We start from the raw sequence: 16,033 nt of genomic DNA, 5'->3' as shown, positions 1-16,033 counted from the left end.
GTCGCTTCTCGGTGACGAATGGGCTCGGTGCCGACGCTCCGGGCTTGGCGAGTCTCGGTGCCGAGGCGAACTCCGCAGTCGTGTCCCTCTCTGTTTAGGCGGTGGGGAGCGGCAGCAAGAACAGCTCCTCCTCTGATCCCAGGATCGGCGCGCATGGTAGCAGCCGCTGCGATGGGAGTCAGCTGAGTGACGCGACCGGAGCTCCGAGTCAGACTGAAAGTCCGGGATGACAATGACATCATGGTCCGACGGCGAGAAGGAAGCTTGTCTCTCGCAGGGGGATCTCTTCCTCTTGGGAGAGATGGAGTTTCTCCTGGTCAGGGACTCCTTGCTCCTGGAGGGGGCACGGCTACGGCGTCCCCTGGACGAAGAAACAGACCGGCAGGTCTCCACAGATTTCGGGGAACGTTGGGTTCCGACGTCGAGTTCCTGGAGAGGTGCAGTTCCCGGTGCCCCCGCCGTCGAAGGGGAGATTGGGTCTGCCTCCTTCGGTACCGATCCTGTTTTCGGTGCCGAGCCTGCCCGGGACGTGCACTTCTCGGTACCGATCCAGTCGAGCGGGCGGCGGGGAGCTCCGGTACCGACCTCTTCTTTGACGTCGACTTCTTAGAAGTAGAGTCTTTTTTGGCCTTAGACGAGTCCTGGGTCGTCGTCTCCGCCGGTCCTCTGGAATCCTTCTTGGACCCAGAGGTTGAAGGCTCGGCCGAGTCCCGGGACTCTGACTTCTTCTTCTTCTTCAGAGATGGGGAAGGGGAACCCTTAGAAGAAGCCGCCAGCATGGGGAAGAGAGATTGTTCGTATAGGTGAGCCTTCAACTTCATCTCTCTATCCTGGCGGGACCGATGAGATAGCGACCTGCAATGCTTGCAGGACGCGGAATTATGGGTTTCCCCCAGGCAGTAGATACATCGGTCATGATCATCCAACTGCGACATCTTACAGCCGCAAGACGAACATTTCTTGAAAAGCGCCATCATAATTAGGCCGTGACGACGCAAGAAATGCAGAGCTAACCAACCGAACGTCCTAACCCCGCGGCGGCGAAGAAAGAACTGGAGGGACGGCCGCTCGCTCCTCCCCCATCACATGACCAGAAAGGCGGGAAGAATCCCCGGGGGGAGGGGGGACGCGAGCGGGCCGAATTTCTAGAGCTTTCCAGAAGATCTCCGCGGCTGGCCTGCGCGTGCGCAGTACCCATGTGGGACTGCACAGAAGCCACGCCGATGAACTGCAAAAGAGACAGGAAAAATCTCAGATGGCACAAAACAAACTTCTCTGCCATTCCCAACTATGCCAGATTATTAGCATCTGCCAGAAGACCTCGCTTTCTTCTCTTATACTATAGAAAAATCCTCAAACATTAGATTTAAAATCACACTGCTCAAGATCAATGGATCAAGGAGCTTCTAAGGGATAAAGAAAAGAATCCCTATAGAAATATGACTGTATTCAGAATAAACAGCAAACAATGGCTGGTTGCCAGAATAAGCCTTGGAAGTCAATTGGGCTCAGGTCTTCTCCTCTTGCACAAAGCTCATACATTGAAGATTACCTTGTTGCCAACAAGTCATAATTTGTTGTGAGGTCTGAATCAGATATAGTGGTAAACTGGTTTTGTTCTCTTCCCAATCAACCAGGATTAAACTGCTTAGGATCCTAATTTGTCACTGGCAAAATGCATGACAATTTCTGTGTAGAGTAATGGTCAGACAGCTAAACTAAGCTCTGGGAGACGCACGTTCAAATCCCCACACTGCCATTAAGCTCACTGGGTGGCACTGGGCTAATCACACCTTACTGGTTGCTTTGATAATAAAATTAAAAAGGAAGAACCACATTCACTGCCCCCTAACTCCAAGGAGGAAGGGCAAGATAACAATGTTCTACATAAAGACAATGTTCTACACAATGTTCTACACAGAGACACTGGCACGTGACTCTTCCATGAAACTGCTTCTGTGTCAGCTTCCCATGCAACTGCTTCTGTGTCAGCTTCTCTTTTCCAATCAGCAAGAGTGACTGACAGAGTGGAAGTAGATAGCTCAAGATCTGCAGAGTGGATGAGACTTGAATGACTATGCTGCTTGGAACATGAACAACTTGCTCAGACTTCAGAACTGAATTGCCTACCATTTCTTAACCAAGTAATGTCATCATGACAAAAGGAGAGGTCTATTTTCTGAGAAATCTGGCAATTTCAGCTTCAGTAAGTTTGATAGTTGATTATATTTCTCCTATTCAAAAGCAAAATACAGATCAAGTCTCACAGCAATTGTCACATATTCTAATAAAGGTCATTAATGCATACAATTACGTAACTAGGGCAAAAAAACAAAATAATGAAAGGAATTTCTTTTAAGGAAACAATATTTCCTTGAAAACTATGTAAATACACAAAAATAGTAGTCCACTCCTTTTGAAAATAAAAGGAACGTGAAAAAAATTACTTGCTACTCTGACTGGCATATCCTTTGACCATAAGGGCATCAAGGCTTTAATCACAACTGTAATTTACAGAATAGCCTTTTTCTCCTCAACAGCAGCACTGTCTATATTATAAGAGCAGGCAGGGCTACACTGCATTGATTTATAAGTCAGCCAAAAATGCTAAAACCAAGATCCTCTTATGAAGCTTGTAGAACAAAACCAGTAGTTTTGCATTAAATACATATACAATTCTTCACGTATACTGCTGACACTGAATGCTCAAACACAGAGGGCTAGATCCAGTCGTCTTCTGCTCACATAAAAAACTGGCAACTTTTGCTAATCCCTTCTTCTCACTGCAGACAACCACCACCCCCGCCCACCTGGAGGTCCCCACATCGTAGGACCAGCTTTTCAGGGAACACAGATGGTTGCACCAGGAAGAAAGAGATACATCTAACCTAAAATTTATCTAACCTAAAATTTATAACTAATAGACCCAGACACAAAGTCTGTTGCAGTCTAAGTTTGCCAACAGCATATGGAAGTTCTGAATAAATTACAAATATTCCTATTCATTCTGATTATCAAGTGATCTGCAAGTATGACGACAAAGAGTGACTTTTCCAACAGCAGAGTCTAACATATGGAAACGATCACAGTTCCAACAACTAAGTAGGAAATGATTAGATGCTGTGATAATTTACAAGAGTTCATGCAGACATTAACGTTCCCAAAACTTTAGGGGATCACCTGTAGCCTGTAGATCCATTTGCTTTGGCCCGTTCTCCTTTTGCATACCAATTTCTCCTCCAACATTTATTTATTTATTTCAATTTTTATCCCACCCTTTTCAGGCTCAGGGTGGCTAACAAACCAGGAAATACAGTTCAATAAAATAGTAATTATTATATAATATAGTTAAAAACCTTATTAACTTTAAAAAATTTCAATTGGCACCCTTAATATAGCAATAATGGGATAACCAATCAAGGAGGGAGAGAGAAGAAAAAGGAAGGGAAGCCAGGAACAAAAATATCACAGAAAAATGGCTGAGGGAATGGGAATAGGGGTAGGGAGGCCAGCTAGGATTAAAATTGTCACTGCCTCAACCATAGGCGTGGAGGAACATCTCAATCTTATAGCTCTTGTGGATTTGAGCCAGGTCCCACAGGGTCTCACTTGATAAAGAGTTCCACCAGGCCAGGGCCAGAGCTGAAAAAGCTCTGGCTCTGGTTGAGGATAGCCAGATACTTTGTGCCAGGGACCACCAGTAGGTCATGACTAGTTGAGCGTAAAACTCTTTGGGGGGTATATCAGGAGAGGCAGTCTCGCAGGTACGATGGGTCCCAGACCATTTAGCGTCCTAGTCCGTTAAGGATGCATTGCTATCAGTATTAAATCATGGGAAACACTAAGCAGGGTTAGTTTTTAACCAAAGTTAAGACCAGCCTCAAATTCTGGTTAAAAGCAAGCCCAACCTGACATTAACTTCGGTTAATAGTAGTGCCAGCTTAGCCAACGACTGTGGATAAGGCTGGGAGGGAAATAGCAAGGACACAGTATCCTTCACGATGGTTAAGTGATGGAGCTGTGGGATAACAATGTTTATATATGCACACTCTTAAGCTAGCATGCTTGAACTTAAGAGTGCCAATGAGCAATTTTATGTATTTTTCTGACTACATGTTAGACAACATTATGTGCTGTGGCCAAAGGGAACAAACAGCTGCAATTGTTTGGTCTTGTCTTTTCCTTTCACCACAGAACGGTGATGCAAGACACTGATTTTTTACAAAAACAATCCCCCCCATGTGCTGTTCAAACCTCCCTCACAAACAGCAGAACAATCTTAAACAACTCAACAATAAGCACTTAATCTATTGGTATTCCCAGAGAGAAACTGAAGTTAGGAGACAAGTAAATAAACCAGTTTGTAAATCATAAGACAGAAATACTATTTTTCAAGCTTCTCTATGGACTGCTAATGCTTTTTAATGCCTGGATTAATACAGGTAGAGTATCCCTTATCCAGACATCCCATATCTGGACTGATCTGAAAACCAGACCCTTCGAGCCGGCATGCAGTCAAACCTCTGCTGCCTGCTTTCAATGTTTCCTCTCATCTAAAAAAAAAATGTACATTGCATCACAGGTGGAGACTGAAAGCCTGCTGTTGTTAGTTTGTTGCTGCTCTTGTTTAACAGGTGATAACAGGATTTCTGGTAAGATAGTTACACTTTTGCTTTCTGACGGTTCAATGTATACAAAATTATTAAAAATACTGTTTAAAATTGCATTCAGGCTATGTATATAAAGTATATATAAAATATAAATGAATTTGGGTCCCATCCCCAAAAATATCTCATTATGTATATGCAAAAAATCCAAAATATTCCAATATATGAAAAGACCATTTCTGGTGCCAAGCAGTCTGGATAAGGGATACTCAACCTGTAATGGTTTAGTAGGGCTCATATGCTTACGCTTCTACCAGCTTAGCCCCACTGAGTGGTCTCGATGTTTTTTTAGCATTGTGAAGTATTTTCACCTGGGAGAAATCTCATTTCTATACACACAGCCAGTCTGACTACTGTCCCAATCTTCATGGTGTTTTAATAACCCAATGAGATCTCCTTTGTTCGTCTTGCTTCTTTTGCCAGTAGGGATCACAATAATTAGGTGCATTTTTTCACGTAAAGTCCTATAAAGTACAAGCAAAATCCAAGCTACAGTACAAAGTACGGAAAAGGTAAGAAAATGTAGTTCTTCTGGGATATTACTATCCAATTTATTTTTGTGAAAGACCAACAAAATAGAAAAAGTAACTATATAGGGAAAACAATGATTAAACATGAGGTGCTGAAAATAGTACAAACATGTAGTTGCCTGTGTATACCCTATTTCGGTATTAATTTATCTAAGGATTGGGTTGTAATGACAGGTTAAAAGAAAAAAGACACAATCAAGCCGGCATATCCTCCCATTAGCAGTAGCAGCCACTTCTCAGTTTAGCCAGAAAACAGAAAGCATTCAGCTCTCAACTGTTTACATACATGAAATAATGCTGGATCAAAAATAAAACATGAGAATAATAAAAAAAAACAGGCATGAAAAAATGGACAATAGCAACCTAAGTTTACAAGTTGCTAAAGTTCTGTCTCAAATTTCAGCGTCTGTTTCAGAGAATTTCAAATGTCAACTGAATTAGTAAATGAATTTGTCAAGTCTGATGAGAAAAAACGTATACAGACAGACTTGATTTTACATCTGTAACAAACATACCTGTCCCAGTCAAAAGTCCAGCACTCTTCTTTCGTGTATAAGCGCGTAAGTGGTTGGACAGGCTAACAGCACTTGTAAACGCCGTATTGCAATGCACACACGTTCTAAGCTTCACAGGCATACCTATCATTCAAAAGAAAACTATAATCCAGTTCTCTTAAAAAAAAGGAAACTCTCAAAGCGTTCTGAAAAATTGCTTTCAAGTATGTTCACTACATTGGAACAATTGTTTCATACACCAGGAGGATCCATGCTAATGGCTATTACTTTCATATGTGGCATTTAGCACAAAACATGCTATTTTGTGAGAAAAATTGAAGGTGCGATTTGAATCCCAAAGCTTGTCTGAATTTAACACCTATTATCACTTTCCTGCTGATCTTCACATTATACAGATTATTTCCTAACCCCAAAATACAATCCTGTGATTTGAATAGCACAATTCTGTTAAGAAGTTTCAAGGCTTGCAACATTCCCAATAAAGAGAATTAGAAAGTCTAGTTGACAAAGTGGTAATTAAAGTGTTTTATCCACACGACTCTAAGAGGCTCAATACTAAATTAGGCTGCTGATGAAGGCTGGGAGAAAAAGGTGGTAAAACACACCACTGCACAGCTGTTAGACAAAACATTTTATTCGGTGCATTTGATCTTCATTACTTTGAATGCGCAATCAATAATGAAAGTTAATGATTTGTAGTTTTTGCTAAAATCTTTGTGTTAAACAAATGATCAACAAACTAACATCTTAACTATCACAGGAGAGAACACACAGTGAAACAACACCAAACTACATCAGACAAAGAAACCAGTACAAATGGTTTCTTCTCAACTTGACTTTCAAACACAAATAAAAGTTTTCACTGCCTGTCTCGAGAAGATATTGTCTTGGACAACACAGGTTTCTTCATACTCCCTATACTACATCAGAAAAAAAAAAACTGCAAAACATTTTTAAATAAAGTGGTTTAGATATATTAAAGATAAAAATATTACAAATAAAAATAGCTAGATACTAAAAATGAAATTTCATATATTTGGAGAAAGGTATTATTGCATGGGGACAATATTAAGATCATTAATTTCAGTAACTAATGCAGCAGTTAGTAGTCAATACCTATGTTAATCATATTTAGCTTAGCCCTATTTATAACTATAACGATGCAAGTGGCTTTCTATTTTGGGATGAAGCTTAGTAAATATGCCACCTAACATTAAGCAGCACTAATACAAAGCAGCAAAGTGTTAAACTACAGTTCAGAGACAGTCTTCTAAGTTTATGTTTTATTGGGAGAACTATCTTAAAGGAGTTCACCAAAATATTTTAACGAAGCATATATACATTATAAATACCATAACTTTTTTTCAGTCCCTCTATTATACAGATCAAGTTTTATTGTGTCGAGATACCAGTGAATAGTTGAAAATGAGAACTGGAACATGATCAGCAGAATCATGCAATGTACCCATTGCTGTACTATACAACTTCATCTGCAGGTGTAGGGCTGAATGTTTCAAAGTTTGCCTGTTAAAAAAACTTAGGCTTCACCTGCAGTCTGAAGCGGCACCCTGCAGCCACAGACCCAACGCATGAAGTCTGCTGATACCATAACTGTTCCTAGAGAAGAACCGGGTATTAGCCCAATGGCTGCAATATTGAAAGAATCACCACAACAATAACAATGCAAGATCATGCACTTCAACTGCAAAATATTTACTCACACTAAAACAAGAAATGATAGCTGCAAGACAGTTTGTGCAGAGGTGTTGTCAAAGGATTTCAAGCAGAGTGTCCCTGAGCCATGAGAGCAACGTTCGAAACATATCTTTAAAAAGAGCACTCTAAAACTATGCTATGGGGATTATGAACAAAAGTAGTCTAGAGTATAAATTTAGTTGCACAATTCCTATGAAAATCTCAGTTAATAATTTCAGAGATTTTGTATCAGAACCCTCATGGCAACATCTGTGTTCAAACCGGATTACGGCTACCACTAGCATTCACAGGATAGACATAACCTAGGAGTATAACAGTCCACACATCATCTATCTTTACCCAACTAAGCATGCATTAAACTTACATAAATGTTTGCGGTCTCTTCCCCAGCCTCCCCCAAGATTAAGAACGATCCTAACAATATGAGCAGATCACACATCTGTAGCACCTATAATCTCTGAAAGATGCAGGGGTTCCCCCAAATGTGAAGTATCTATTACATCACGTTGTGTTAAACAGAGTTCACATGTTTTCTTCTTTATGTGAATCCTTAATTGTTATAGACCATAAGCAATGTTCTATTCAGAACTCAAGTTGCATGCACAAAGTTGATGCAACTTTCATACAAAAATGTTTTTGCTTAGAATTATTCAAAGGGGAAAAAACTTCAGTAAGAACTACTTTTAGATTATTAATAAAATTATACAGTGCAACCTGTGTTCTAATTCTTGATACTATAATGGAATAATAAAACTAGCTACAAACAAGTATCTTACCTGACTGCATAGTCAAGTCCATTTTTTGTGGCTGATACATCAAAGGACTGTCTTCATCTAATGGAAGCACACATTTTTGAACAAACCTCTTTCTTGCAGTCTGATTATGGATCTTTTGAGGAGATACCTCAGTATTTCTTTCTTCTCCTAACCTTTTATTTTTTAAAAGTTCTATCAGTGTAAGCGACTGATTTTTTTTTTCATCATGTAGTACTGATTTTGCTTCATCACATTCATTGAGGAAACTCAGCCCTTCTTCCTCTGAGGCAGACACCGATATATCTTCAGTCTTTAGGCCATTGCGGTATGCTTCAAGAGGTATAACATTTTGAGATAAAAAATCATCACTGGATGAAAGTTTCTGAGCAACAAATGGTCGGGGAATCACACGCCGACTGTTCAACGCCTTTAAGATTTTTTCATATTTTTCTTCATTTTGCATCATCTCATTTAGAACGCAGATTGGAGACTTGTGAGCATCCCATTTGGTTTTACCAAGCCTTTTCAGGTGTCCTCGAACATGATTAGATAATCCAATTTTCGTGTCAAACCAACCTCCACAGAGCTGGCAAGTGTGTTCTGAAGAACTTTCTGATTTCTCAATAGCTAGAAAAAGAAAAATATATTGATTTATCAATTTATCCGACACTAGCAAACAGCCTGCTCAACCTATTCATGTCAGACTTTCAGCCAAAAGCATAAACAACAAAGCTATCACTGGAGAGAGGACAAACTAGTTCTGTTAAACATATTTATATCCACTTTACCCAGCCCACCATTACTAAAAAAGACTTACCTTTTCTAACTCGTTTAACTGGGGTTCCCGTCACAGTTCTTTTGAAATGCTGCATTTTGTCACTTGTTGCTATCTGCTCAGGTGAGACAACATGGCGAGCCTCGTAGCTTAACCCAGCTCTGTGGAGATGCCCACGCACATGATTAGACAATCCAACACCAGTTTCAAAAGTTGCTGGACAATATGGACAGGTTTTTTTCTCAAGTGATAAGTCAGTCCAATGGAAAACTGAGTTATGCTTTGGCAATGCTGTGCCTATGCTTTCTAAATTATGAGGCTCTTGAAAGTCATGCAGGTAATTGCTACCTTCTCCATCTTCATAATACTCAAAATAAAATCCATCATTTTGCTCATATCTAAGAGAAGATTTACCACCAGCTTCTTCTTCAATTTTACCTTTAAATAAAGGGAACAGGTTTACATGTTCCTGATTAATATCACTGTAAGAGCCATCCTCCACAGACCGTGTAGTGTAATCACACAGTTCAACATTATCCCATGAACTTTCATCCTCCATTTCATAGCTGTCTTTTTCCCCAGCAAGTTTCTGCAAAACAACAACAGTCATTTTATGTAGAAAGTCTGGATAACTGTCCAAATCATCTCCTGTTACAGAGCCTTCCCTTTTGGGTCTTTTACCCAATCTTTTTACAGTTACATGTCTATCTGCATAGACTCCTGGTCTTTTTGCATCACAGTTAAGAGAATCCATAATAAATCTATTATGAGAATTATTTGAAGACAATAAAGGTAACGATCTGACAGATCTTGCAGCTTCCCTTTTTAAGTGTAAAAGATAAGGGCTGCTAGATTTTTTAATCCTATGGCTGTCATGTTTGTACCTATATAAATAATTACTGTTAGCTTTGACACTAGCCTTTTGCTTTCGTGCATGATGTAAATATCTAAGTTTTTGGCCAATGCTATTTTTATTCAAAATAGGCTTGTCTGTAGAGCTTTGACTATACACACTTACAGCTGACTGTGCAACGCTTTTCCGAGCCTTCTGTATCCTGGGGGGTCTCCTGTGAAGTTTTGCAAAGTTACTTGACTGGAATGCAGAGCCAAAGGGTCTCTTTATATCCTGCTTCAAAACAGAGTTCTTTGGAAAGGTAGATGATTGTTTGATCAGATGTTTAGTCCTGCTACCAAAATCTAAAGGTTCTTCCATAATGTGACTTTTCCGCTTTTCTAATCTAAGATGGCTACCAAAGGGATTTATGCATGATGCTGGATGCAAGTATTCCATGTGTTTCTTTAAAATGCTTCTGGCTGATGTAGTAAATGGACACATTTTGCACAAATAGTCAGCTGACTTATTTGATGATTCCATGTAGGAATCTTTCACTAATGTTTTCTTCTGTAACTTTCTCTGAGATAAATCTGTAGTGATCATTGAACATTTCACCACTGCCCCATGAGAAATTCCTCGATGGCATTCAAGTTCACTCTCTGTCACCGCCATGAAGTTACATTCTTCACAGCAGTAGTACCTTTTATCTTTCTCATGGGTTTTAGCATGTTGCACAAAGGTTTTGGGACAATTGGTACCAAATACACATTGTGGACACTGTAACCGTGCACTCCTACCCTCATCTTGGAGCTCCTTCAATTCACGAATTTCCTCCATCAGCTTCTGTCTTCTTTCCTGGTGAATTATCATATGTTTAAGAAGGGAGTTGCGGTCTCGAAATGTCCGGCCACATTCCCTACATGCATAAGGCCTTGGAACATTTAAATGACGAAAGTGACTATTGCCATCCAAGTGATACATCATGTGCCTGTGCAGGTGCTTCTTTTCCCTAAAATTCACATTGCACTTGGTACAGGGATAAAATGATGGCTCATCAGTACTGAAGTTGGATGGTGATTCTAATTCATCTTGTTCACATTTGTTTAACAGAGTGTTAGAAAGAAAAGTGCCAGAGTGAACAGGAGAAGTATCACCTGCACATTTATCACTTGGGTTATAGATCAACTGTTGGATGGCATCCACAACTTCCAATTCCTCATCTGTCGATTCAGGCTTCACTTTTGCTAACGAAAATCTCCCTGCTTCTACTACTTGAAGATTCTCACCCTGCTCCAAAAAATCAACATCTAATGACTCTGAGTTATCATGAATATAATCTGATTCATTAAAACAGTCTTCTGTATAACGTGTTATTTTGCTAACATCCATCTTTCTTTTTCTCCTTTTCTGTACAACCACTTTAGGCTGAACTGGTGACTTCTCTACAGTTTCTTCATTTGTCATAAGAAATTCTATAAACTCTTTTTGTGGATCCCAGTTTGCATCACTTTCTGTTCTGAAGTCACCTGTACCTGAGGAAGTGCCTGTTAATGATTTGTTACTGTCATCTTTTTCTAGTGACCTTTTGCTATCCTCACATGCATCTACTTGGCTTACTAAAGTGCTGTCTGATTTTATGCTTTTTCCTATAGATGACTGTGAATCACAAGCAACTGAAGCAGAGGGAGGTAGATTTTTTGTGGAATGTGCCAGGTTCTTAGAATGTGCTGTTTCAGGTATCAAAAACAAAACTTGGTTTTGACTTGAGTTTTGGGATGAAGTCTTTGTGGGAAGCTGGAGATCATGTACCACTGTTGTAGATGAGCAAGGATCTGCTTGATGGACCACAGTTTGTGCAGTGGTTAAGGAAATGCTGCCTTTATTCATCATGGAAGTTTTAGATAAAGCGGAGTGTAAAACTGGTCCATTAACAGCAGTTTCTGTAGGCAGGAGAATGTTTTCACTAGAAACAGTAGGAGCACCAGTGTGTATAAATAGAGATGTCTGGCCTCCACTTAAGGCTTTTTCAGACTTGTCCTTTGACAGCTCTTCAGACAACGTATTTTCCTGAAATGATGTTTCAGTCTCTTGTGATTTGGGAATGCCACTCTTTTTTCCAGAGATGAAACTGCTGTCATCGAGAGGTCCTCCTTTAGCACCAATAATCTCAGTATTTATCTCTGTATCATCCATACTGTTGGTCTGCCCATTAAGCTCATTTATACTGAAACAAAAACAAAGAAATCCTTATTAGAATTTTTACTATGAAAATGAGAAAGGAAATTTTTGTATTTATATTAAGGAAATTCAGGTTTAAATTTAGATTAGGTAAAAACCATTTTCAAATCTAGGAGAATCATTTATTCTACAACTTTTACTTTTTACATTAGTTAACGAAGGCAGGCAACTTCAGCAAAAACTGTCATCTTTCAGAATTCATTGATCCTCTACATTACTTCGAAGAACCTAAAAAGTAAGAAGTGTTATCAAAGAGGAAGCCGAAAACACACATTAGCTTGTACTCTATAAACTGAGGCCACGCTTTAAAACCGATAGTGGAGACTGAAGGAATCTCATGGACAAAATACAACAAGGTATGGAAGGCAACCCAAGTTGGAGGGGGGGGGGAATCACACAAAATTGTCTCCAACTCTCTCGTCCATTGGTAAAAGAAGCACGACAGAGCAAGATTCACTTATGAGGGAGGTGGGCAATTTTACCAGCTTCACCCTTCCTTTTGTCCATAAGACTGAGTACCATCATCATCTTTTCCAGGGTCACAAGGGACCGGTGGGAGGCACAGAGAGAATGGAATATGTGCTTCCAGCGCTCATTCTGCTGACGGTTCACATTATAGACACCGTGCTAAACACTGTAAGCGAAGAAAATCCAGTTACAATATTTGCTTCGCCACCCCACACACTTCATGAAACCCACAATATAAATACCCTTTACGTATCAATATTAAGGTCTTGTTTATAATTCAAAATTCTTTTGTATGTATGGCTTGGCGTGCCAGCCACGACAACTCCACCACTGGGATACATCAACATACGAAGCAGCTGTATTTGTATGTGGGAGCTACATAAGAATGGCATAACACAAAGCATGACGGTTTTAAATTGGTAAGCAGTAGTACAAAAGAATATCGCCATGGATTTCTCAAACGCACTGCACATTTGTAACATCATGTTTTAATTGGTAAAACCATTATGGACCACTAAAAACCTATGGAATTAGATCCTGTTAAAGAGATCCGTATCCATGAAAGGAGCAAGATTTCCAGCACCACCACTTCCTGGAAGCCTACCGACGTGTGCTGGTGCAGCAGCAGAACAGCTCGCAGGAGGACTGACAGAGAAGCCAGATACCAGAAAAGACTCAGCTGAACAGCCCAGGGTCGAGGAAGCAACGCAGTGTATACCTGAGCAACCTGCTGCCTCCCACGCCTGAACAACGCTCTGTGCCTTTTGACCTTGGACTGGCTGTTTGGACCTCTGACTCTCCGTGACCCTCGACTTTGGACCGGCTACCTGGACTACAAACTGTAACTCTGATTTGGCAAGTACTGGACTCTGATTTCTCGCTTTGACAAACGGACTTGTTCTTTGGACTCTGCTTTACCTTCTCCCTGCTGTTGCCAACCACCTGGAGCAGTATCTCAGAGACACTGCAAGTGGAGACCTGAGCATTGGCAGCTAGCCAGCACACCATGACCTAGATCTAAACTGCATTTCTAGCTCCAAATACCTCAAAGGGCTTTGGAGTTCTATTTTTGAAATCGTAGGCCTCTATGACATATGATAAATCAATTTTGATACCAAATCTACTTTCCAAAGAAATCTATTATATGGCATTCAGACATGCAATTCTAAGGGGGGGAAACCCAAAAAATTCTACTAGACATGCCCAATTCTTTGGGAATACCTGAAGTAATGGACGGCGTGATCCTAATCAGAATTACACCTTCTGAGACCACTGACTTCAATAGAGCTACAGTGTAACTTAGTTTAGGATGACACTGTTAGTTATCCTGGATAAATTACTGAAGACTACAAAGCACACATTGACTAAATTCTTAGATATCACTAGATAAAAGCTGCCAAGACACCTACGTGCAATTTTCTCATTATATTTTAAGTCTGAAATGGATGTCGGTTATATTCAATAAATTGTCTTCCTCCTAACCAATTTCTCCAAGAAGAAGTCAAATTATAGAGCCTTTATATAAAGGAGTTCTTTAAGGCTAATAAGGTAAACATTTCACAAATCATCAGTAGGTGGGAAAGACATCTTAACTCATTTTCCAAGTACAGAAATGTGTAAAAGTGGCTTACTAAAATACATTAGTAATGGACACATTTTCATGGGCAACATATGGGATTAAAAACTAGATCATTGCTTGCAGACTATTTTACAAATTAGATAGTAAGGTTTCCATGCTGATGTAAGGCTGAAAGTCATAAATATTTATGGATGTAATATCTTCCATTGTTGAAAGTGATTTATATGCCAGCCTCCGTTAAGCTTTTAATTAAACAAGACTTACCTGCTTTTAACAACTTTGCATTTTTTATATTAACGGATTCACAAAGGGAAAAAATAGCTTCTGAATAAATCATATTCAACTTTATCACCCTAAAATGGCGATAATGCAGCACCCAGTAGGAGCTACATCAGTACATTCAGGGGGGTTAAAAACGGGCAGTACAAAAACTATTAAGCAAGATTACAAAAGGTTAGTGAAATGAAATGCAAAGTCCAAGGTTGCTCAGTGCACTTATTACCTATGAACAATTGAAATGAAGTTTTAACTTTTTAAGAATATTGATGGTCTTGGAAAGATTTGTATTTTCTCCAGCACATTACACTCACAGAAGTAGACAAATGTATGCTCAGTCAATTTTAAAGTCTATATTAGCTTTTCTCAACAGGAAGCAATGTTGCTAACGAAGTGGTAAATTCAGTGTTAATGAGTGGCTTCACTGTTACCACCTCTGAGGTAAAACCTTTCATGTTCCACGTTCCATCCATCTGTTCTGGTGTTAGGGGTTCAGAGAAAGAACAGACGCTTCCCATTTAAAGCAACTTTGTTGGTACCCCCTGAACAGCAGGGTAGTAAACTAAGAATATCATGTTTGCTCAGAAATGGCAATTCTCATTATCAGAATGGCTCCAAGAAAACCTTCCACAAGTTTGCATGAAGATACCTAGCTGAGTTGCCAGAAATGGCAATTCTCATTATCAGAATGGCTCCAAGAAAACCTTCCACAAGTTTGCATGAAGATACCTAGCTGAGTTGCTTCTACATACAAGGAATTTCAAGTGCATAAATACTATAGATGATATTGGCTTTGGATAATTATGCAACATAATACTTTTATCTACATCAGATAAAATATTGTTTTCATGCAATGAAGCCTATTCAACTGACTCAGATTTTTAATTTAAATAAAATACTCATAAACCCTGAATGTTTATGAGAATCAAGCAAGTCAAAAGAAGCCAGTTAAGAAACTAAACTGATCTTTTGTTTTGTTTTTCCCAATCTACTTCAACAGTAAGTATGTGTATCACTGATTTCAGGAATCAAATGCATTCAAGTAGCACATCCACTTCCTATAATCTACACAAGTCAGAAGGTTCAACCCAGACTGCATTATCATCTACACATCAAAGGGGTTGCTATAGGACAGGCTTGGACTGTGCTGTCTAAATGTCACGCTGAATGATGTTAGTGAAGGGGTACTTTAGAGAAACACTATCAGTCCTTTTCAGGGGCATTGCGTGCATTTCTCACTGTGCAGTAATGCAGCAGCAAGGTTATGGGACACTGATGTGAAAACCCTGAGATTAGAGCAACATTAATTATGACACTGTTTTCTCCACAATGGACTTGGGTTCAACGTTTGGTAGTATTCATTTTATGTTTCACTAACAGTGCATTGCAAAGAAGAGTTACTCCAGTCTAAGCCCGCTGAAATGAATGGGCTTAGACTGAAGTAACTCACTTTAGGAATACACTGTAAATTGTACAACAGCACTTTTAAATGCATGCAAATTATGGGTTATACTGTTAGAATCTTCAAAAGTCATCTTTAAATTTATTCCTCCAAATCTAACAGATCAACCATACAAAGTATAGCTAAACAACAGACTGTATTATACAATAAACATCGATAAGCACATACAAAAAGTCCTATTTCTTAAGCATAAAGACACAAAGTCACAATATTCCAA

General features: G+C 39.6%; 1 protein-coding gene across 4 annotated transcripts in view; it reads right to left on the bottom strand.

Annotated features, from left to right (window-relative positions):
- Positions 1-16,033, bottom strand: part of ZNF644 (zinc finger protein 644) — a 69,570-nt gene that overhangs the window by 15,529 nt on the left and 38,008 nt on the right. For 2 of the 4 annotated variants that reach the window (XM_056845659.1, XM_056845658.1), the window contains 3 exons: positions 9,001-12,017; positions 8,205-8,810; positions 5,713-5,835 (listed from right to left, as the gene is read on the bottom strand). In XM_056845659.1, the coding sequence (XP_056701637.1) occupies positions 5,713-5,835; positions 8,205-8,810; positions 9,001-11,986 (3,715 nt within the window). In that variant the 5' untranslated portion in view covers positions 11,987-12,017. The remainder of the gene's footprint in view (positions 1-5,712; positions 5,836-8,204; positions 8,811-9,000; positions 12,018-16,033) is intronic. The other 2 variants (XM_056845661.1, XM_056845660.1) reach the window with 2 other exon arrangements.

The sequence above is a fragment of the Euleptes europaea genome, chromosome 2, assembly GCF_029931775.1.
Source record: "Euleptes europaea isolate rEulEur1 chromosome 2, rEulEur1.hap1, whole genome shotgun sequence".
NCBI lineage: Eukaryota > Metazoa > Chordata > Lepidosauria > Squamata > Sphaerodactylidae > Euleptes > Euleptes europaea.
This window is presented reverse-complemented; position numbering and strand designations above follow the sequence as displayed.